The 22,197-nt window shown below is 40.0% G+C and overlaps 1 protein-coding gene, 1 long non-coding RNA gene and 1 pseudogene across 3 annotated transcripts; 2 read left to right on the top strand and 1 right to left on the bottom strand.

Moving 5' to 3' along the window:
- Nucleotides 1-1,456: 1,456 nt before the first annotated feature.
- LOC124648102 lies at nucleotides 1,457-5,326 on the top strand (annotated as a pseudogene).
- Nucleotides 5,327-7,576: 2,250 nt separating this feature from the next.
- On the bottom strand, nucleotides 7,577-7,977 carry LOC124648907. Its single transcript, XR_006986468.1, has 3 exons — nucleotides 7,939-7,977; nucleotides 7,755-7,822; nucleotides 7,577-7,642 (listed from the first exon to the last, which is right to left on the bottom strand). It is a non-coding gene; the product is annotated as an uncharacterized LOC124648907 (long non-coding RNA).
- A 9,255-nt stretch (nucleotides 7,978-17,232) lies between these two features.
- Nucleotides 17,233-20,189, top strand: LOC124706923 (RNA polymerase sigma factor sigC). Of its 2 annotated transcripts, none has more exons than XM_047238595.1 (7): nucleotides 17,233-17,397; nucleotides 17,675-17,847; nucleotides 17,927-18,502; nucleotides 18,721-18,948; nucleotides 19,042-19,182; nucleotides 19,302-19,502; nucleotides 19,685-20,189. In XM_047238595.1, the coding sequence occupies exons 1-7, from the start codon at nucleotides 17,268-17,270 to the stop codon at nucleotides 19,964-19,966; spliced, it is 1,731 nt and encodes a 576-aa protein (XP_047094551.1). In that variant the 5' UTR covers nucleotides 17,233-17,267; the 3' UTR covers nucleotides 19,967-20,189. The 2 variants fall into 2 exon arrangements, with proteins under 2 accessions (XP_047094551.1, XP_047094552.1); XM_047238596.1 differs by having other exon boundaries at nucleotides 17,234-17,382.
- Nucleotides 20,190-22,197: the final 2,008 nt, after the last annotated feature.

Raw genomic sequence — 22,197 nt, 5'->3', positions numbered from 1 at the left:
GACATTACCCTTAATCATTCGGCCAGGGAAATTGTATAGTCGCGTCTTACACTAAATTGCATGGAAATTGTTCATATATTTATAAAACATTCATATTTCAATAATTTTCCGATAAAATATAGAAATAACTACATCTATACTCCTATATAGTGTACGAATTTTGAAAGTTTGAGGGAAACCATCATAATGCAATATCTGCCATTCATTAGACATCATCCGACGACCTGGGTCACTGGGATTCGCTGCTACAGTGTCATCTACTATTTTCTACCCAATTTCAGAAACATCCATAAAGCTATGCGTGTGACAATCTTTGTCCAACAATTCTTGTACGTCGCCTCTCCAGGGACAACGAGCGGTTTGGGTTTGGGTCCAACTCTCCTGCTTGCAGGCCCTACCACATTTTCTAAAATCTTTTCTTCCTTATCCCCTTTGCTCATGCTAACAGCTAGCAGCCATTGCTACACCCGCGAGGTGATCTCTATGAGAGGCACGATTTTAGTAAGACAACAAGTTGTAGATAGCTAACCATGAGACAGAGGCTTCTCTAGTTGAGATTGAGGTCGCTCTTGTGATTTGGCTCCAATGGTTGAGGTGAGTTACAACTGCAATGACAAAGATTTGGGCTGGATGCAGGCACTCGGATAGAATTAATTAGCAGAGCGTAACTAGCACTAGATGGAGAAGACATAATACATATATCGAACATGAAGTCACGTCTAGCGAGCAGCTCGCATTCACTTGCATCAGTGTGGTACAACAAAGATGATGAAGAAGGATTGAAACTTTCAAGGTAGTCAGAAAATGTACAAAAATAATACGTGTAAAACTTAACCTGTATAAACACACATGCATGGATAATTTTACATGTGTGCATGAGAAAGACATGTCAATTTTTAGTAAGACATGTTTTTTTTGTCAAATTTGATGCTCATTAATGCAATTTTAAGTGAAAATTACAGATTTATTTGTTATAATTGCCGATTTTAACGTGCAAAGCACGTGCGGCTGACTAGTAAACATGGTAGATTTACTAATACAAATATTTATATTTTTTAATGAAAAATATAATAAAAAATTAATATTAAGACAACAATGTGTAAGGAGCCTCGAAATATTAACAGAACTGGAATATGAAGAGAAAGAATAATATTAAAGATATGGAAACAATGAAAATAAGTAGTTAAAGCTTAAAACCAATAATCGAATAGATTTTTTTAGCGAATAATCAAATAGATCTGAAGAGAAAAGAAAACAAAAACAAAAACAAAACTGAAAAAAATGAGAAAAGGCCTTGTTGGGCCGGAAGCCCGGAACAAGCTCGCTGCGGTGTACGACGAGAAATAAAATAGAAAACTAAGACGACCCAATCTCTTGTGCTCCTTCGAGTTCGATCTGCTCCTCCTAAACCCCCGGCCTCGCTCGAGACGACGGGAACCTTCGCACCGGAATGCCAATGGACGCCGCCGACGTCTCCGACGAGGCAATGTTCTCCGCGGAGGAAGATCCCAGGGAAGACGAGGAAGAGGAGGAGTGCCGCATCTGCCGCCTGCCCGCCGAGCCGGCCCGCCCGCTGCGCCACCCGTGCGCCTGCCGCGGCAGCATCAGGTTCGTCCACGACGACTGCCAGCTCCAGTGGATCGCCGCCCGCCACAAACGCCGGTGTGAGGTATCGCTGATCGTCTCCCGCCGCATCTGCCGCCTGGGGATTCTCATGTCCACTGTGTCTGCAAATGATGAGATCCCATTCGCTCTTGTTCACTACGTACCAATTTCAGTCCCATTAATTTACCTCGTGACCATGCTGTGCTTGCAATAATTCCCCATTGAAAAATCCTCCCTTATGGAATGTGCACCTAGATTCTGTTGCTTTGATGTGTTTCAAGCCTATTTAATTCCTTTTTGCCAATCTCGTTTAGAAACCCGCTTATCCACAACCAATTCCAATCCCGATTGCTATGACGTATCATGAGATATCCAGATGCTCGTGCTTAAACTCACCAATTATCATGCTATGGCATGTCATGATTCCTCGGTGAAAACATCCCTTTTTCGCAATACGATACATTCTTGTACTAGTTATGTCATGGTCAGCTGGTCGCGCTTAATTCCTTCTTTTGTGTTCCATTTTGATGTGATGCTGACGCAAGCAATCATTTCAAACCATTACAGGTGTGCCACCGCGACATCTCCATCAAGCTTCTCTACGCCGCTGACGCCCCTTCGAGGCTGCCCATTTACGAGTTCTTGGCGGGCTTGCCCGACAAGCTCAGGGATCTGCTGCTCCCTCTCCTTTCCGTCGTCTTCGCCGTCTGCGTCGTGCCAGAATTTTCCATTCACCTTGCCAATCGCTGGGCATGGCGCCTCGCCCTTGCCGAGTCTTTTGGTCAAGTGCACTACTTGCTCTCCACACTCGCCTCTCTACTGCCTCCCTCCTCGCTTTTATTGCCATCTTGGTTGCACTTGAGCATTGGACTGAGCTATTTGGTGTATCTCCGTTTGCGCGCTGGGTTGATCACCTGGAAACTCAGCTTCTGGACGATGAAGGATTTGATGGTCTGCAAGTCCTTGCGCTATATGCCATTGAAGCCTTCTTGATGGTATGGCTGGTGCTTTTGAACCAATTTCCTCTGTCTAGTACATTTTGTATGCTAGCCTGCTAGGTTGACTGATAAGATCATTGTAGATTCTTATACAGTAGTAATCAAAAATTCTAGGTTCTGGGATTGGAGCAACATTTATCACATCTTGTCATCCTTGATTTGTCCACATAATCAACACAAATAGTGGCAAACTAAATTTATGGTCACACGGGAAAACCTACTATCCATTGTTTTAAAAATACGATTGAGCACCTCACATTTCTAATGCTTGTTATGGATTTAGGAAAAATTATAACAATATGCTTGTCTAATCAGGTGGTAATATGTGACCTGGGCCTTGCTTGTATTTTGGGCTTTCTCCCTTTCTCACTAGGAAGGATAATCCTATGGTGCATATCATGTTCCGATTTTTGCAATGGGAATGAAGTCAACTCCTACACTTCAAGAGTTAGCATTCTTCTTACTGGATATGGATTTATCATTTCTGCGGGCATAATTTCTGTTGTGTTGAACACTTTTGGCCAATACTTGAGAGGAAAACGCCTTACAATTGCAGTTTTCATTAGAAGGTTGGCTGGTATATTACTCGTAGGGATCGTAGCTTTTATCAGTTTTGCCAACTTTTGTCTTAAGTTCCTGAGCGCAGCTATGTACCCAATGTTGTTTGGCTGGTGGCTTGACATATGGGCTTCAAAAATTGTTGGTGCAACAATGTCTGAAAGGTTTAAACTTCTGTTTGCTTCGCCTTTTGCTTCAACCGCTCTTCATTGGCTTGTCGGGCACACATTTTCGTATCTACACACCATTTTGTTCATAGTTATTCACAAGGTATTTGTCATATTATATACCTCATCATGTCAATAGTATATGTAGTTTACAGTTCAGGGGTATAATGGATATTGCATTTTGTTGTGAGTAGATTTTGAGGCCAGGAGTTGCCATCCCCTCTCACTATAACTTTGACGGACCATTCTACAAACTTTATTTCAAGAAGCGTATTTTGGTTAGCATTACCATTGTGCCTGTGGTCATTTTTACTCCTATTCAAATTGCTGACCAGTTGGCACCAGGCCTGTTCCCATTAGATATCACGTAAGTATTCAGTTTTCTTTCATATGCTGATGTATTGTGCAGATTTTTATGACTCCACACTTTATTTGAATGTCTGTGACCCGCAGCTACTTCGGTCATCCTGCCAAGGGTTTATCTTTTTGGCAAGCACCACGAAACTATGCCGATTCAATTTGTCGTGTTCTTCTTCTGAGATTTCTCATAGACAAAACTGATATACTCATGTACCTTGGGTGCCTAGTGAAGAAGGTAACTCGGCATTCATTTGCTACTAGTGTGGTGCTTGCCTGGTTGACTGTTGCGATGTTCAATTCAGCCGTGCTTATTTTTCCAATCTTAATTGGGCGTGCTTTGTTGTTTGCCATCACCTGGATGCCACTAGCAGGTGGATTAAAATCCAACGGTAATGATTATTTAGAGATTGTTATTGTATTGTTAACTTCCTTCGTAAACAAAGCGTGTATTTAAATTTTTGGGCTTACTTGTTGATATTTTTTTCTCTTAGATCTGCTTGCTTTCGTTGTTGGATTTAGCAGCATATCAACTATTATTGCCATGTCTAGAGATTCATTTGCCTATATGAGTTGTGAGAAAGCACATCTTCTAGCTTTGAATCGCAATCTGGCAAAGTTCTTATTGGTGAGAAACTTTACTTTGGGGTGGGTTCCTTTATATTGTTTCTATTCTATCCTACAGTTAAATAACTTAAAGTTTTCTGCTCTCAGGTGGTCATCATCCCTTTCCTGATCGGGTCGCTAGCTGATTTATTACTAGTACCTTTACTCGCTGGGCCTGACGATGATGTTTCAGTTTTCTACATTTGGTACATGGGGTATGTACTTCTGAGAATCTGGATGAAGCTGGTGAGTTGCAAATTTTCTTGTTGCTTTCTTTTCTCTTATATATGTGTACCAAACTTAACATAATTAGACCAGGTATAATTTGCTACTTGGCACTCAAACTGTACCGATTGCGGAAATCCCACTGCTAGAGTCCATACGAACAAGAACACTTCCATATTTTTATTTTAGCTAGATCTCATTTCAAAGTTTGGTTGGTCTATGTTCATTAAATAAACTCATAACCCTCTGCCCTTCATTTTATCTTATCGGACATCAAGCACGCACACAATTATCACTACTTGTATCTGCCATAGTTTTTGGTAGCATGCTGATGATTCCTGAACTACTCTCGGTAGGTTACTAGTTAGATCGAAGATAGGAATACAAAATAACTTGCCACTTTTTGCCTCAAAGGTTCATGATACAAGGACCACGCCTTTCCTTGCCTATTTCATTGATGAAAGGTGGGACCCGAAGATTGTTCGATACAGGGCAGATTACCGTTCAGGGGCGATATCACTGTGCTGGTTCTTTCAAGATATATTCATGCCTATTGCCACGAAGCTAGTAGCTGCTTTGTGTGTTCCTTATGTGCTTGCCAAGGGCGTCTTCCCAAGATTTGGCTACTCTGCTGTCGTGAACTCGGCAGTGTACCGCTTCGCATGGTTGGTCATCCTTGGCTTGGGTGCCTTCTGCTATCTCGCCAAGGTGTTCTGTGTCGAACTCCATGCTTCGATCAGGGATGACCGCTACCTCATCGGGAAGAGGGTGCAAGACGTTGCTGATGGATCTTCTGATATTAATAGTTAGAACCCAACACATGAAGGACTATATATGTCAAGTTACTTACAGCAAGGATGCAGCTGAGATGATGCTGACAGGTAGGCATGGACGCAATCTCCCAGAGAGAATTGTGCCTTTTCGACCTGTGTTGCTCCTGACAAATTGCCCAACTCATCTATGTGGCATTGTTGAATTGATAGTTGTATGTTTACTCTCACTATTTACCAGGTCTGCCTTCTCATTATGTGGGAACAAACATTGGCATGCCATGACTGAACCTTCTTCTTATTGAATTGACAGTCACAATCTTGCTTTGATATTTCCACCAATGTTTTAGTGCTGAAATCTAAATAATTAATACCAGCATTGTCGAAACATGAAAGAAGTCTATCTTTTTGAGCATGAATATAAGTTCAATATTTGCTCAAATAGGACCCTTGAGCTGATTTTGGAGTGAAGAAATTGAGAATTGCATGTCACATAGTGATGTACGCCTTGCCGAGTCAATCCAATTACTTATGTCGTTTTGTCGATTTTGGATATCACTGGGGCTAATTATGGTCAAAAGATGTCCGCGTGTTGTTCACATACTTCTTGTATAATAACCAATACGTAATCCATGTTTTTCCGCATGTTTATACCTAAAATATAGAAATCTACACATTACCGCTCTAGTTCAGATACTAAATTTTATTTGCCATGTTGAATTTCTTTAAACGAAATTGGAACAATACAAAGAATTCCATACTAGTTTCTACACGTAGCAAAGTTGCGGTCTGCTTGATGACTTCGCCTTTTCTATTTATTCTACTAGTCACTTGACAGTTATTAGTTATAGTGTGTTTGAGTGTCGACTTTCGTTGCTCGGGCGTTTTGGTCATCGAGTTGTGTGGGGCGCGGCCTCAACCTGAAGTCATGCATGCTGTGTTTTGTGTTGTTTCCCTTTTTGGCTAGTTTTTCTTATAAATTGTCCAATTCTATTCTGCTATCTCAATGAGAAAGAAAAATTATACTTTAACAAATTAAAAAAACATACATGTGCTGTTAATATGTACTCCGTACATCTTGAGAACATACTCGTGAGAAGACTTAAAACATCCGGAATTGCTTCACACACGATAATTTTCATACGATCTCTGTCCGATAACTCTCCCGCAGTGCTAATCTTTGTTTCTTTTTCTGCAACTGAACATAGCGCTAAACAACTCTGTGTGCCTCGTCCCATGTGGCCACGTCCCAAGCCCCAGCCCAACTATTTTTAAACGAGACAAAATCGTTGCCTTCCATTGATTAGAAAACGACTTGTCTGGTTAATTAACCGAAAATCAACTGAAATTGGTACTCCTTTAATTTCAGTGAATAAGACGTTCTCGTTTTTCGGTTTTTTATTTTGCCTAAGAATTACACTAAATATATAAAGATTGTTGGTATAAAATTAGCATCATTAGAAAGTGTTTTCAATATAAATCTAATGATACTAATTACGTACAATATAACAAAGATATTGTTGCTCAACTTTTTTGGTCAAAGTTCATCTTGAAATACGCATGCATCTTATTCGTCAAAACGCAGGTAGTACAAACTGGATCAAGCCCCACAACCGAGGCAAAATGACCAGCCTATCCGCGGGAATGTAAACGTGGTCCAAATTTGGTTCGCAGATGCGTCTATGATTTTATGGGAGTTGCTTTATACCGACCTGGTCGGTGGTGATCGACGAGCCGCACACCCCCTGTCGGTTGTTGGGCCCGGCCCACGATTCCTACCGGCTGAGACTGCTTCGCTGTTCGGTGACGAGCCGAGTTCGATTCTCCTCGCTAGCGAATTTTCAGTTCGTACAATTTCTGGGAAAATGTACGAAGCAGTCACGAGTTCGATTCACGCACTAGCATTTTTTCAGTTCGTGCCACTTTTCTGAAAGTATACGAAACAGTTATAGAAAACAAAACTCTTTTTCGTCAATTTGTATAGTTTCGAAAATTGGAATAGCTTCCCAATTTCTACTCTGAATGTAAGAAGCAGTCCAGATTCTCCCTGCTACCTAGGTATGATTCATATTTTTTTCTTTCCAGATATTGTTCCTTTTAAAAAAGGAATTGGAAAATGCATCATCAGGAAACTTAAAAATACATAAAATGTCAAAATGCCACAGAAAGTAGTTCCTTCTGGCTTAAAACATATTGTATGTACTTTATCTAGGTCACCCACAAATCACTTTAAACAAAGAAAAATAAATCCCACTTATAAAGGAAGTCGGGTAACAAGACTATTTTCTCCAAACATAAAATGTAATATCTCATTTTGTCAATCAAATGTTTCTCTTCTTCCTTGATCTTGGAATCTCTGGAATAAATGAAATAGAGAAAATGCATAAAGATTTTGGGAAAAATCATATATTTGTAATGACCGAATAAAGAATAAATTGTGGAAAAAATAGTAACTTGAAGGGACTTACAGTTGTAATACATCATCTGTCTCCTTGAATTTTTTTTGCTTACTTAATCAATGGAGAAGATGTGGAGCCTATGAAAAAGAATAAATTCACTTTACAGAAATGAATTATCGTGATGTGGGTATGTTTCTATATGGTCAGAACATAGAAAAATGATATAGTACTAAAAATAAATAATTATACTTACATGCTTCGAAATGAATTCTCGTGCTATTGGCAGTTGCTCATTGAATTTGTTTATCACTAGCTGGCATGAGACTTTTTCACGAATTGCTTGCAAGTCAACCTTTATTGAAACAATATATGTAGATTATAAATAAAATAAAAGAATATATAAAAAATGAGAATTATAGATTTACATTGTATTTTACAAAAAACAGTAAGTACAAAATTCTAAAAAATGGAAGAATAACTTACATTTGAGAATTGTTTTACTTCAACTCCATTGTAGCATCTCATGTATTGGATCACAAAAATTACAGAATCATACCTGCGCTTAAGTAGAGAATAGAAAATGCCCCTGATAAGCTTATGTATAATTAAAAAATAAGCAAATAAGTGTTTATTATTAAAAAATGCAGGGTTTTGTAATCACCTAAAGTTTTGTTTAGGCACATGAACATACTTAACACTAAAGTCATGTATGTTGAACTTGAAGCAACCAGGGTAACATTTGACAAATAGTTGTTTGAAATTGAAAATCACAGAGTTAACTACTGAGGAGAACATTTCTACTGCAGAATCACGATTTAATACATCAAATGATTTATCAATGAAGTTTGCGACAATGAGAATCCACTCTTTCCCAATTGGACATGGAATGTGTACCTGCATATAGTAGATTTGAAGAAAATTAATTGATATATTATGAGGAAATTGAAGGAGGATTTTTCTCACTATATATTGAGGAGAAAAAAGCAGATGGTTAACAAGAAATTTACCAGTCTTGCATTTTCCAATCTGTATCCAACATAATCTAGTGATAAAACCCGTTTATATTCTGGGTCAGAACAATCCAGGTTAGGGTCCATTAGTAATTTCTGTGCGAAGTTAAAAAAGGAATAAACAATGGAAATTAAAATGGAATTCAACCAGTAAAAGAGGGGGAAAATGTCATGTGGCATATGATTAGGTAAGATGATACAAACCGTGACTTCTTTTATGACGACATGTATGAGAATGTCTTCCTCACCAAATTTTCCTTCTTTTCTACAATGAATCTGCTCGGTCGTAGTTAACATTCCATAACAATCCATTACACAGGGGTGAATCCAACCTCCTGGGTTCATAGATAACGACAATGTTCTTTGATCTACCCATACTGTTTTAATTTCAAAAATCCTAGGGCTATTAAAAATAAAAGAATATGTTTGTAAAACATTTATTCTTGATATGCAGTGAAGAATACGTGTAAATTAGCAATGAATTCAGTTCACATATGCAGTGAATATGTTTGAACAAAATACCTGCTTTCTGGTTTGGAGCTTGTAAGTTTGCAGTAAAATTCATGCTCTAATACAGTGGCGAAAATTACTTGTTGTGGAGGTTGTACATGTTGCATTTTTAGTTTGCTGCTAGGAACAAAAAGAGTTTTTGACTTGATACTAATTTGGCCTCCTAATATTTCTTGCCCACATTGATGAAGAACCATATGTAAGAGAGGATCAATTGACGCTAATTTGAACACAGTAAGAAAGATTCTACTTCGATACATTTGAACACATACTTATCTTGCAAAAATATTTCTAATTTTGTTTGCATGAACGGTTTCCAAAGTTGAACATAAATTTCGAGCATGAATGAATTTTATGCATGAACGTTTTTAGAAAACATGACTGGTTTCTTATCATGAACGAATTCTTTTCATGAACGGATTCTTTTAATGAACGGATTCTTTGTCATGAACAAAAATCATAGCTTGAACATAAAAAAATTAACTATTTGGTATCTTTAACAAAAAGAAACCATGAACAGTTTTGTTGGCATGAATTGTTTTCAAACTTGAACAAAAAAAATTCTCTAATGAACGGTTTCTTATCATGAAACATTTTCATACCTAGAACAAAAAAGAAACAATGAACGGTTCCTTGCCATGAATAGGTTTGCCAATTTTAATATAAATTTCGAGCATGAACGTATTATAAGATCCCCCAACCTTGAAAATTAAAAATAGAAGCATGAACGAATTCTTGTGATCAATGGAATATTTGCATGAACGGTTTCTTCATAGGTTGGACCTTTAAAAAATGGATTATTTTGATGAACGGATTATTTTGTATGAATGGTTTTTGTACCTTTAACATAAAAAGATTCCCCCCCCCACCGGCTTTTATAGAAAAAAATAGAAACATGAAGTAATCCTTTTGATGAACAGATTCTTTGTCACGAAAAAAAAAAATCATCACTTGAACATAAAAAATGAACTATTTAGTACCTTTAACAAAAGAGAAATATTTAGTACCTTTAACAAAAGAGAAACCATGAACAGTTTTGTTTGCATGAACGGTTTCCAAACTTGCACATAAATTTCGAGCATGAATGAATTTTATGCATGAACGTTTTTAGAAAACATGACCGATTTCTTATCTTGAACGAATTCTTTTGATGAACGGATTCTTTTAATGAACGGATTCTTTGTCATGAACACAATGCATAGCTTGAACATAAAAAAATGAATTATTTTGGAATCTTTAACAAAAAGAAACCACGAACAGTTTTGTTGGCACGAACGGTTTTCAAACTTGAACAAAAAAAATCGCTAATGAACGGTTTATTATCATGAAACATTTTCCTACCTAGAACAAAAAAGAAACAATGAACAGTTCCTTGCCATGAAAAGGTTTACTAATTTTAATATAAAATTTGAGCATGAACAGATTATAAGATCCCCCTACCTTGAAAAAGGAAAAATAGAAGCATGAACGAATTCTTGTGATGAACGGATTCTTTGCATGAACGGTTTCTTCATAACTTGGACCTTTAAAAATGGATTTCCTTGAACATCGTTCCTTGCCATGAAAAAGGTTTGCTAATTTTAATATAAAATTCGAGCATGAACGGATTATAAAGATCCCCCTACCTTGAAAAAGGAAAAATAGAAGCATGAACGAATTCTTGTGATCAACGGATTCTTTGCATGAACGGTTTCTTCATAGCTTGGACCTTTTAAAAAGGGATTATTTTGATGAACGGATTATTTTGTATGAATGGTTTTTGTACCTTTAACATAAAAAGATTCCCCCCCCCACCGGCTTTTATAGAAGAAAATAGAAACATGAACTAATCTTTTTGATGAACATATTCTTTGTCATGAACAAAAAATCGTAACTTGAACATAAAAAATGAACTATTTAGTACCTTTAACAAAAAAAGAAACCCTGAACAATTTTGTTTGCATGAACGGTTTCCAAACTTGAACATAAATTTCGAGCATGAATGAATTGTATACATGGACGTTTTTAGAAAACATGACCGGTTTCTTATCATGAACGAATTCTTTTGATGAACGGATTCTTATCATGATACCAAATAGTTCATGTTTTCATGGCAAGGAATTTTGTTCTTTGTGATGAACAAAAATCATAGCTTAAACATAAAAAATGAACTATTTGGTATCTTTAACAAAAAAGAAACCATGGACAGTTTTGTTGGCATGAACGGTTTTCAAACTTGAACAAAAAAATTCTCTAATGAACTGTTTCTTATCATGAAATTTTTTCCTATCCTAGAACAAAAAAGAAACAATGAACGGTTCCTTGCCACGAAAAGGTTTGCTAATTTTAATATAAAATTCGAGGATGAACGGATTATAAGATCCCCTACCTTGAAAACGAAAAATAGAAGCATGAACGAATTCTTGTGATCAACGGAATATTTGCATGAACGATTTCTTCATAGCTTGGACCTTTAAAAAGAACGGATTATTTTGATGAACGGATTATTTTTTACGAATGGTTTTTGTACCTTTAACATAAAAAAGATTCCCCCCGACTTTTATAGAAGAAAATAGAAACAAGAACTAATTCTTTTGATGAACAGATTCTTTGTCATGAACAAAAAATCGTAACTTGAACATAGAAAATGAACTATTTAGTACCTTTAAAAAAAAGAAACCACGAATAATTTTGTTTGCATGAACTATTTCCAAACTTGAACATAAATTTCGAGCATGAATGAATTTTATGCATGAACGTTTTTAGAAAACATGACTGGTTTCTTATCATGAACGAATTCTTTTCATGAACGGATTCTTTTAATGAACGGATTCTTTGTCATGAAAAAAATCATAGCTTTAACATAAAAAATAAACTATTTGGTATCTTTAACAAAAAGAAACCATGACAAAAACATATACTAAAAAACAGCTATTATCAAAGTCATATAACATCTGTTATCATTATTTGAACACAGTAAGAAAGATTCTACTTTGATACATTTGAACACATACTTGCAGTATACAAAAACTTCATAAAAAAATCGACGTTTTCACTCTTAAGATAAAGCAAAGCAATGAAAATAAAGCAATACATTAAAAATTGAACTATACAAAACATTGGATAAATAGTACCAAATGAAAAAGCCGCAAGCATAACAATTCATACCCTCAATAGAGTTCTCGCCAAGTCCAATTATATCTCGTTCAACACGAGCATCAAAACTCCTAGTCTGAGCATAATCACCATCTGAAACAACAGAATGCACCCAACCCTCATGCTCAATGGTGTAAGACCCAAGACTATCCACTTCATCTTGTGTATCAGAGATATCAATCTGGCAAAACAAAAGGAATATAAGCAAAAAATAAGAATTAGGATTTCCTATTTTTGCAAAAAGTCAATGAGGAACCTGTTATTCAAAAAAGAAATATACAAAAAAGAAATAGAGACATACTATTTCTTAAACATTGTGAACAACGTCTTCATCAAAAGGTTCTACATGATCTACTGGAAGATCATCAACCACTGCCACAACTGCATTAGGCTCCACTTTAACCAGTATAATTGCTAAGGCATTATTATATGGAGTAAGAGTGATGTCCTGATGATGTATAAATATATGAACTTAGTTAATAAAAAAGGTTGAATAAAAAAAGGATGTAAAAAAGGAAATTAATTGAGAAAAGATGACATACTAGTAGGACGCCATAGGATTTTTGTGACTTCATGTTACGGTCTAAATTCACTACATGAACAAAATCTTCATTCCTTATATGTGACATTCTAGGCAAATGATAATCAAAAGGACCTCGAAATCAAGGAAATCCATGTATACAACCTACAACAACGAAACAAAATAAGAGCAGACATAAGAAGATTATAGAAGATATTTAAAATACAAAAAATAGTAGTGAAAAAGAAAAATACATTACAGAAGATACAGAATGCAAAATAAAGCACGTACTGCAAGCAAAGGTAAGCAGCCACCGATCCATAATATCCTGTTGGATTCACTTTTGTCTTGGAGAATCTTTGCTTTCCAAGAATTCATCTCATTCCACAGATTGTTGAGGGAGGCAAAATCCAGATTATACACTTCTTCAATGTCACTGTCTCTCAGAGAGAACAGATATTTGGGGTTCACAAAATTGTATGTCGAAGGGCACAAAACTGTTGTGATGAATAAAAGCAAGAAGCTCCTAATGAAAACAACCTCACTGTTAGAACCAAGCGAAACAGATTCCACGTTCAACACAGATATCTTCTTCTTCCCTTGTAGGTACCGATTACATATCTCATCAACCTCTCTGTTTATTTCAGCATCATCAGATCTTTCCAAAAGAAATTGCTTGGTCCCAGCTGAAAACCGAAAACCTTGTCGACCACTTGTTGAAGTGAATAGTTTTGTTCTCGTGCTGAAAGTACTTTGATTCACCATTAGAAGTTTTGCTGACAAGCCACTCAAGAAGATGCATAGGGATCATTAGGTGATCGGGGAGCATAGCCAGATTATCCAAATGATACTTGGAAATGTAGGACCTCTGGATTGGATTGAATTTCTTCACTATTTTCATAAATCTGAGACTAGAAAACCTATATTGTATGCTAGGCTTACATGGTGGAACAATATCAAGAACATTGACTACAAAAAAAATAAAAGAAGCAACAAAATATTAGCTCAATATAAAAAAAGCAGATATGGACAACTAGAAAACCTGTCGCATGAGATTCTACATGTATTAGAGAAATTATTTAAAGATTTAATTCTAAACATGTATTAGAGACACCCTAAAATATTTGGATTTAGTTTGAATTGTCTCTGTTGTAGTAGTATATATATCTGAACCATGCATTATAGAATTAAAACAGAATGTATTACCCCGGAAAAAACCTACTCTGAAACAATTGATTCATGAACAACATCATACAAAAGGTTGCGTCTGGTATGATCGGGGTGCTTTATCTAAACAGAAGCAGTGCGGACGTATCTTCGCCATGTTTCACATATATCTTCGCCATGTTTGACGAGAACTAGAAAACAGGCATCGAGACGGAAAAGCAATTCGGGCTCTTTAGTCTGGACAAGTCCCTAGCGTACGCAATCCGGTTCTAACTGCATTTGCTATGTACGGACGTAGGTTGCGAGTACAAAAATAAGCGCATGCTGAAGTGAAACAAAGCCAGGCGGATATGTACATCGATCCATGGAGGAGCAAGTACATGGCGGTCACTGCTACTGCGTCACTATGAATAAAAGAGAAGGAACTGAAAGTAGTTACAAAGCAGTGATCCATGCTTCTGAATAATGCAATAAAAATCGACTACGAGTCCACTACGACAATGTTTTTTAAAAACAGTATTTTTCAACTTTAGACAGTGAAAAAGGACATTTTATTTTCGAAACACACTACTGATGCAGATACGCACAAAAAAATATGTACATAAACTCAACGAATGCGCCAATACAGGAAACTAACTGAATCTACTCACTGTATATTCCTCAAATCGCTCTTAGGCCCTAAAACAAACTTATCTTATACTTTCAAAAAATAGGAACATGCTACTGCACTAAGAAAAACCAATATTGGAGGATCTCCAGATGGTTTGCAGTGAAGTATCTAATTTAACATGTGTTCACTCTCTTAGCAATCGCCTATACAGTCATTAAAAAAGGTTCTAACATGATCACTGCCTTGTCTAGTGACATGATCTACACAGCAGTCAGAACTTCCTGTGGTAGGCAACACACACAGAAGGAAAAGACACATTTCATTTCTGGTATCCTGGATATATAGTAGCATTCGGAAGAAAACAGAATCCGCGAGGTCTCCCAGTGTTCCTATTAAATCTGGTTAACTCCTGCTACTCCCGAACTACGATTATCAAATCACATCCTTGGTCCTTATAGTGTATATCATAGACAAAAATAAAATTTGTGAAAAATCCTAAGCAAAAATCCTATCAACCCATTCCATGAGAGGGATGCTAACTGACCGCATTTCTCTAATCAAGAACATGAGTTGCGAACTGCAAAATCAAAGGAGCACCACTAAAAATGGTTCGTAAAGAAATGCTGCAATAACAACTATTGTACATAATATGGTTGAGGACTCATTCATCTTACCACCATTTTATCTATATAATACGTTATTAACCATCGTTGATTGAAAACCTCATTTCTCTGAACATAATATCTCTGTTGAAACTAATTAATTTTGGCCTAAAGGTTCCTTGTCAATTAAACTTATGATGAGTTATGAATTGAATCATCAAAGAGTAGCAGCTGTTCTACAGTGGTACATCAGAAAAATAAAAATAATTGAAACAATCGCTCCCAGCATTATAAACATTAGAGATAAAGCTGCTAGCAAAGGCAGAAGAAATCAGATGCTCACAAGTACATGAATCTATCTTCCATACGCGAAAGATGTTGCGTATGACAGACTTACATGGAACAGAAAACTAGAAGAACCTCTTAAACAGTACGAATCGAAGCAAAAATCAACTGGAGAGACCCTAACTAGAGCGAATCCAGTAGTTCCCGTACGACAAAAACGATACTGACCTTCCGCCGCCATGGAGAGCAACAAAACCAGTACTTGAGGGAAGAAGTGGCGGAAGCTGAGGCGGACGATTCTCCTCGAGCGAAGAAGTGGCGGAGGCGGAGGCACACGACGGGACGGAACTCGGGCGGAGGCGCAAGACGGGACGCGACCGAAGAAGAAGCAGTATACATCGACCTGGTCAACCGAAGCAGTCGAACGACGAAATTGGGCCGGCCCAAAAGGAAGACGGGGGGTGTGCGGGGCTTCGTATACACCGACCTGATCGGTGTATAGGATTTCCCTGATTTTATTGCTATGAAATTTGTTACTTGTTGTTTCAAAACTATACATTAAATATTGTACTATGTTGGTGGAATAAACCCTACCGGCCTCGCCAGATAAAATGCGTCAGGACGCTGGGGGCACCCCAGACGCAAACGGTCAACCACGGCCCAAAGGCCAATTTCGCATCCGCGGCCAGAAGCAAACGGGTGCGTGCAGTTACTTTTGGTCTCCGAAATACTTCGAGCCACTGGTGATGCCCTAAGAAGCCGAGCCTCAAAGAGTCGCACGAACACGACATTGTCGACTAACTAGCATGAAGAGCAATATCATCACTCACGTGTCACGAGGCTGACAAACCCAACGATATCAAAGTGTCCACCACACAACACGTCGACGAACACCTCGTCCTCGAGCCGCCACCTCGGCATCTACCTAGTTGTCACACACCGCAAAGCACCGGGTCGCACCCACTTTCTATTGAGCCGCAGCCCCATCTCATAGGCTCGCAACCGCACACAATCCAGGCCCGCCACCCTAATATGCAAGACCAAACTCGAGGTCGCCGCCTAGACATTCATCGCACGCGCCGCAGAGACAAACCAACTTGGCACTGCCAAGGCATTACCCAAGGAGGGAACTATAAAGCTGCTGGCATCCACTTTTTTTTGAAGACAACCTTAAATCAAATTAAAATGTTAATTTCCCGCAAAAAATTAAAACGGTAATGAACTATTTTCTAAGCATCCTCTTGCATTGACTTTATCACCGTCTTTTTTAAAGGATGATAGCACAAGAGATCATTGGTCTGGGCTTTAGTTCTGGGTAGTTAAGAGAAACGACTGAGTCCAGCCTTATCCACTTGAAGCAAGCTGGCTGCTAGAAAGAATCGTACAAGTATCGGATAGAAACTGTCGTGTGTATAGCAGCGCTCTAAAACATCTAGTGAAAGCAGAGGTTTGCTCAGCTGTCGCACCTACACATACCACTTCTTTCTTGAACAAATTCGACATTAAATTTATTTTATTTTTCCTCAGGCTCAGATGTTGTTCAGAACATGAAGAAAACTCGAAATATCTAACTAGGAAAAAACAGATCCCAACTCGCTTTCACCCTGAAAGATCCAAATCTTTTTTTTCTCTGCTGCCTGTCCAACTGTCCGCTCCAACCAAAAAAAAAAAAACAAGGCGATAGGCCTCTGTAACTCTATCCCCCTCCCAAGCCTCCCACGGCGCCGTTGCCATTGCCGTGCCATGGGTCTGCGCATGGTGCGCGGGCCTTGCTGCTGCTCGCCGTCCCCGTCCTCCTCCTCCTCCGTCTGGCCATGGATGCTGCAGGCCCAGCTCCCCAGGCACCCCCACCCCCCATGTGAGTCGTCTCAAGGTTTTGGCTCTTGGGTGTTTCATTTCTTGTCCTGCAGGAATCAGTTTATTTTGCTTTACTGTGGCGGCAGTAGTATATATTTTGAGGAAATGAAACGGTGATCTTGAGGTTGTACACGCCCGACTGATTTACGTTATTGAAAATGGTGTCTGGTTCTGAATTATGACTGCATGTTCGGATAAAAAAAAATCGCGTGTAAATGTTCGGATAATTCGGTAGGCCATAACTTGCTTACTGGCACTAATCTGAAACTTTCTTGTCCTTGTGCTGGATGCAGTGAGTGGAAGGCCAGCTTGCTCTGAATCCCTGAGAGTTCTGGCCTTGCATCTGTTGCTCAATCGGCATGCGAATCTTAACCGGCGCCCGGGTGACACCGTCAGAACTGCTGCGTCTTCATCTGGTTTGCTTCAGATAACAGAGAACAAGACAAGCAGCTTGCCAAAAATGAAGGCGCCCACTTGAACTCTATCATCCGTAATCTCTTTGTATTTTTTATACTTTTGTTAATCGATCACATTTTCAATTGCAGGTGGATGCAGAAAGAACAGCCCTTGATGATGCTCTTGACCGAAACACGCAGTTTGGCAGGATTTATGAGGACATGTCTTCCTGGATGGATGTGGCTTACACAAGCAGCAACAGTTTGGAGTACAACCTGTTGATGCAAAACATCCATGTCTTGGAGAGTAGTTTGGCTGGCCAAGATTTGGTAACTCTGGAAAGAGACATCCTTGTACATATGGAACAACTTGGAGCTCTGAAATGGTTCAACGCGACCAGGTCCAGGGCTACTGTTACACAAACCTCATATGAACCAGATTTTGCACTTGCTTGGAATGTTACCGAATCCGGTCCCGTGACTAGTCCTCTCGAGGAGCAAAGCGATGATCAGCTGGTCATTCGGAGCGGGAAAAGCCAGGAGAGGAAATTGAAGAGAATTAGAGCGTCTGAGAAAGGTTCCGGGGTTTGCGTAAGGGCGTTGCCACGAAAATCCAAAAAATCACGCAAGTCCAGTTGTAGTCAATTTATAGCCGAGTGGAAAAACTATCCGGGTCGACGAAGGAGCATCGTCCGAGAACAATCGGAGTTGCTGGTGACCATCAAGGTATCCCCTTCATCAACATTAACTCGTTGTTTACGCTCTTTTTTTTAACCACTACGTGAGGAGCCTCGTCTTATTTTAATTAAGGAGAAGGTAAGGGAAGCCAAGCCGAACTAGAGTCGGCTGAGAAACACCACCGCGCTCTAGATAGTGGGATAAGAACCCATCCACCTTTCTTTAGGATTTTTCCTTAACTTTTTGTGTGTCGTGTGTGTTCCCAGGAATGTGCAAACCTTGAGAAGATCAGAGAAAACATGCTGAAGGAAGGACAAGTGGTCACCTACGATAGGTGGGCTAAGGCAGCTGGAGTTGATGAAGCAGTTCTGAAGAGTAGACTGCAAGCAGGTTACTGCTGCAGAGAGAGGCTATTGGTAACCACCGAGTGGCTTGTCAAGTACATTGCAAGATCATACACCGGAATTGGAACAGCTTTTGAAGATCTTCTCCAGGTTACCAGATGGCATTTTTATCCCCTCTTTATCTCCTTTACCTTGACAACTAGCAACCTTTTGTAATTGAGTTTGTTGCAAATGACACTGCAGGCTGGGAAAATGGGTGTGCTTGATGGCGCCGAGAGGTTTGACAGCCAGAAAGGGTGCAAGTTCTCAACTTATGTGAAGTACTGGATAAGGAAAGCGATGCTAGCGCTCCTTGCTGAAAATTCTGGAGTAATCCAGCTGCCTGTATGCCTCTGGAATCAACAACTGTTTTCATATGTTTCAGTTTGTGTTTCATGTAAGAATTTTTTCTAACCCTTAGTTATTTGACATGACCTGATAATGCAATAATTATGCAAGTGCAGGCAAGGATGGAGAGTATCATCCGAAAAGTGAAGGAAGCTAAGCGGGCGATACGGTCCAACACAGGGAGGAACCCAATCGACGACGAGATTGCAACCTTTGTTGGCGTGTCACTTGCCAATGTTAGATTGGCAAAGAAGTACTCTCGTCGTGTTGTTTCACTCTACACGGAGGTCGGAACCGGACAGAATGCCAAGTTTTGGGTAATGTCCAGTAGTCAATACTGAATGCCCTCTCACATATATAGATTGATCCCAGCATAAACTCAATTTATGAATGAACAGACCACAGACGGAAATCTATGAATGATAATAATCGATGGAAGTTCATACACTTCATCGATTTAAACGCAAGCTAATCGGTCTGACCAAATTTTGAAATGCAGGAGGTGACTCCAGACACATCATTGGAAGATCCAGAAGAAGTCATCTTCCGGAGGCAGCTGCGGGAGAGGCTGCTTCTTGTTCTGGGCACGCTCCCAGTGAGAGAGGGGCACGTGCTGAAGCTGCGACATGGCCTCGAGGATGGCAGGTGCATGTCTCTAGAGCAGATCGGAGGCATCTACCATGTGTCTAAGGAGTGGATCAGGAAAATCGAGAAGTCTGCCATGTCCAAGCTCAGGAACGAGGATGTGCATCATGAGCTCAAGGACTTCTGTGGATTCTAGTGAGCTCTCTGATTGCGCAATCTTTCTAGTGTGGATTGGCTTAAGGGTAGCTCAGCTGTGAAGCCCAATTCGAGACTGCGATAGGATTCTATAGGACTTTGTATATAAATGCATCACATTTTAAAATGACACACTTGTCCTGATGGCAACTGATGAGTACAAGGTTAACTTGATTATGTGCTGGTGAATAGACAACGGTAAGTGAAATTATTTGTTCTTTTTTTTTCAGTTTTCTTACCCCAGTTGCTGATTAGCAATTTATATCGCCTATAGTTGAACTGGATGTCATTAATTTATATGTCGTGGATTAGCAGCAAGGAAAATGACCTGATTAATATGGTTTCATCCGCAATGTGTGGAATGGAAAATTCGCAGTCAGAGATACGTTCGGTATCCTGGTGTGGAGTTGAATGCATGTTTTATGCGCCCAAATGGGCAATGAGTATAGAAGTCCTTATGAGCTAGCCTGGTTGCTCTAAAAATTGAGTGTCGTCTACTAGCTACTTACATGCCTCTACTTTTGAATGTTGGATCATCAATAACTGGAATACATATCCCTCCCTCTCCTCAAGCCCATCTTCTTCGCTTCCATATTCCATGCCATATTTATGCTTTGGCATCACCATGTCGACACCGCCTTCTCCAATTCTAGAAAAATCTAGTTGACTTTTCCAATTCTAGAAAAATCTAGTTGCCTTCTCCAATTCTAGAAAAATCTAGTTGACTTCTCCAATTCTGGAACATTAAGTTGAACATTGCGATTGCCAACACCCTGATTCTACGCCTTGATGTGGCCCAGGAGAGGCGCATCTTAACCCCCAGGGAGCTTTGGTTAAGGAGGATGCTCAAGCAGTCCGTTCTTGGGCTTGCTTCGCTGGAGCGGACCATGGCGAGGCAAAGATCGAGGATCCGCTGGTTGAGAGAGGGAGATGCCAACACAGCACTTTTCCATGCAGTCGCCAATGGAAGAAGAGTGAAGAATCATATTGCTGCGGTTAAGGTCGGCGATGAGCTGGTTACGGAGCAGGGCTTGAAAGTGGTGGCTTTCACAGAGGCGTACTCCCAGTTGCTGGAACAGGTCCAGACTAGAGAACATTCTATTAACCTGGACGAGCTGGATATCCCCACCGCTGAGCTTCAGGACTTGGATGCCATGTTTTCGGAGGAGGAGGTGTGGGGGGTGGTTAAGGACCTCCCCCAAGATAGGGCACCAGGACCGGATGGGTTCACCGGAGCCTTTTATCAAAGAGCGTGGCCTATCATCAAAAGAGATATCCTAGCGGGGTTGTTCAAACTATGCGTGGGAGATGGGCATGGCTTTGCACGTCTGAATAGAGGCCTGATCACGTTGATCCCCAAGAAACCGGACGCCATGGAGGTCAAGGATTATCGCCCTATTAGTTTGGTGCACAACTTCTCTAAGCTGTTCTCCAAAGTGATGGCGAACAGGCTGAGGCGAAGGTTAGGTGATGTTGTTAGTACCAACCAGTCGGCGTTTGTGAAGGGACGGTCCCTACATGATAATTTCATGCTTGTGAGACAAGTGGCAAGGAGGATCAATCAGAAGAGGCAACCGGGAGTGCTCCTCAAATTAGACCTCACAAGGGTGTTCGACTCGATTTCTTGGAGCTTTCTGTTTGAGGTGCTTCGGCGCATGGGTTTTGGAGAGAGATTCCTTAAGTGGGTTGCCTTGTTGCTCAACACGGCGAACACTAGAGTGCTGGTGAACGGAGTGCCCGGAGATAGATTCGTGCATGCCAGAGGGCTTAGACAAGGGGACCCCACCTCGCCCATGCTGTTTGTGGCTGCTATGGAGGTGTTGACGGCGGTGATCAAGAAAGCCGTGGATAGGCAACTGTTCACTGGGCTTGCGGGGATATCAGAGCTTCAGCGAATCTCGGTTTACGCCGATGATGTGGTTATCTTCTGCAAGCCGCTGGACACTGGGCTTGAGGCGGTGAAGGAAATTCTACAAGTGTTTGGACAGGCCTCCGGACTGCGCGTCAACTTCAGAAAGACCTCAGCCACGCTGATTAGGGAGCAGGATGGAGACGATGAGAGAGTTGCAGAGACGTTGGGGTGCAAGGTGGTGGGTTTCCCCATCAAGTACCTTGGTATGCAGCTTGCGCTGAGACCCTTGACTAAGGCGGAGTGGCAACCGCTGATTGACCAGGTCATACACTGTGCTCCGGCTTGGCAGAGAGGCATGATTCAGAAACCAGGGAGGCTCA

Source organism: Lolium rigidum, chromosome 4 (assembly GCF_022539505.1).
Source record: "Lolium rigidum isolate FL_2022 chromosome 4, APGP_CSIRO_Lrig_0.1, whole genome shotgun sequence".
NCBI lineage: Eukaryota > Viridiplantae > Streptophyta > Magnoliopsida > Poales > Poaceae > Lolium > Lolium rigidum.
The sequence above is the reverse complement of the archived record's forward strand: the minus strand, read 5'-3'. Positions and strand labels throughout refer to the sequence as shown.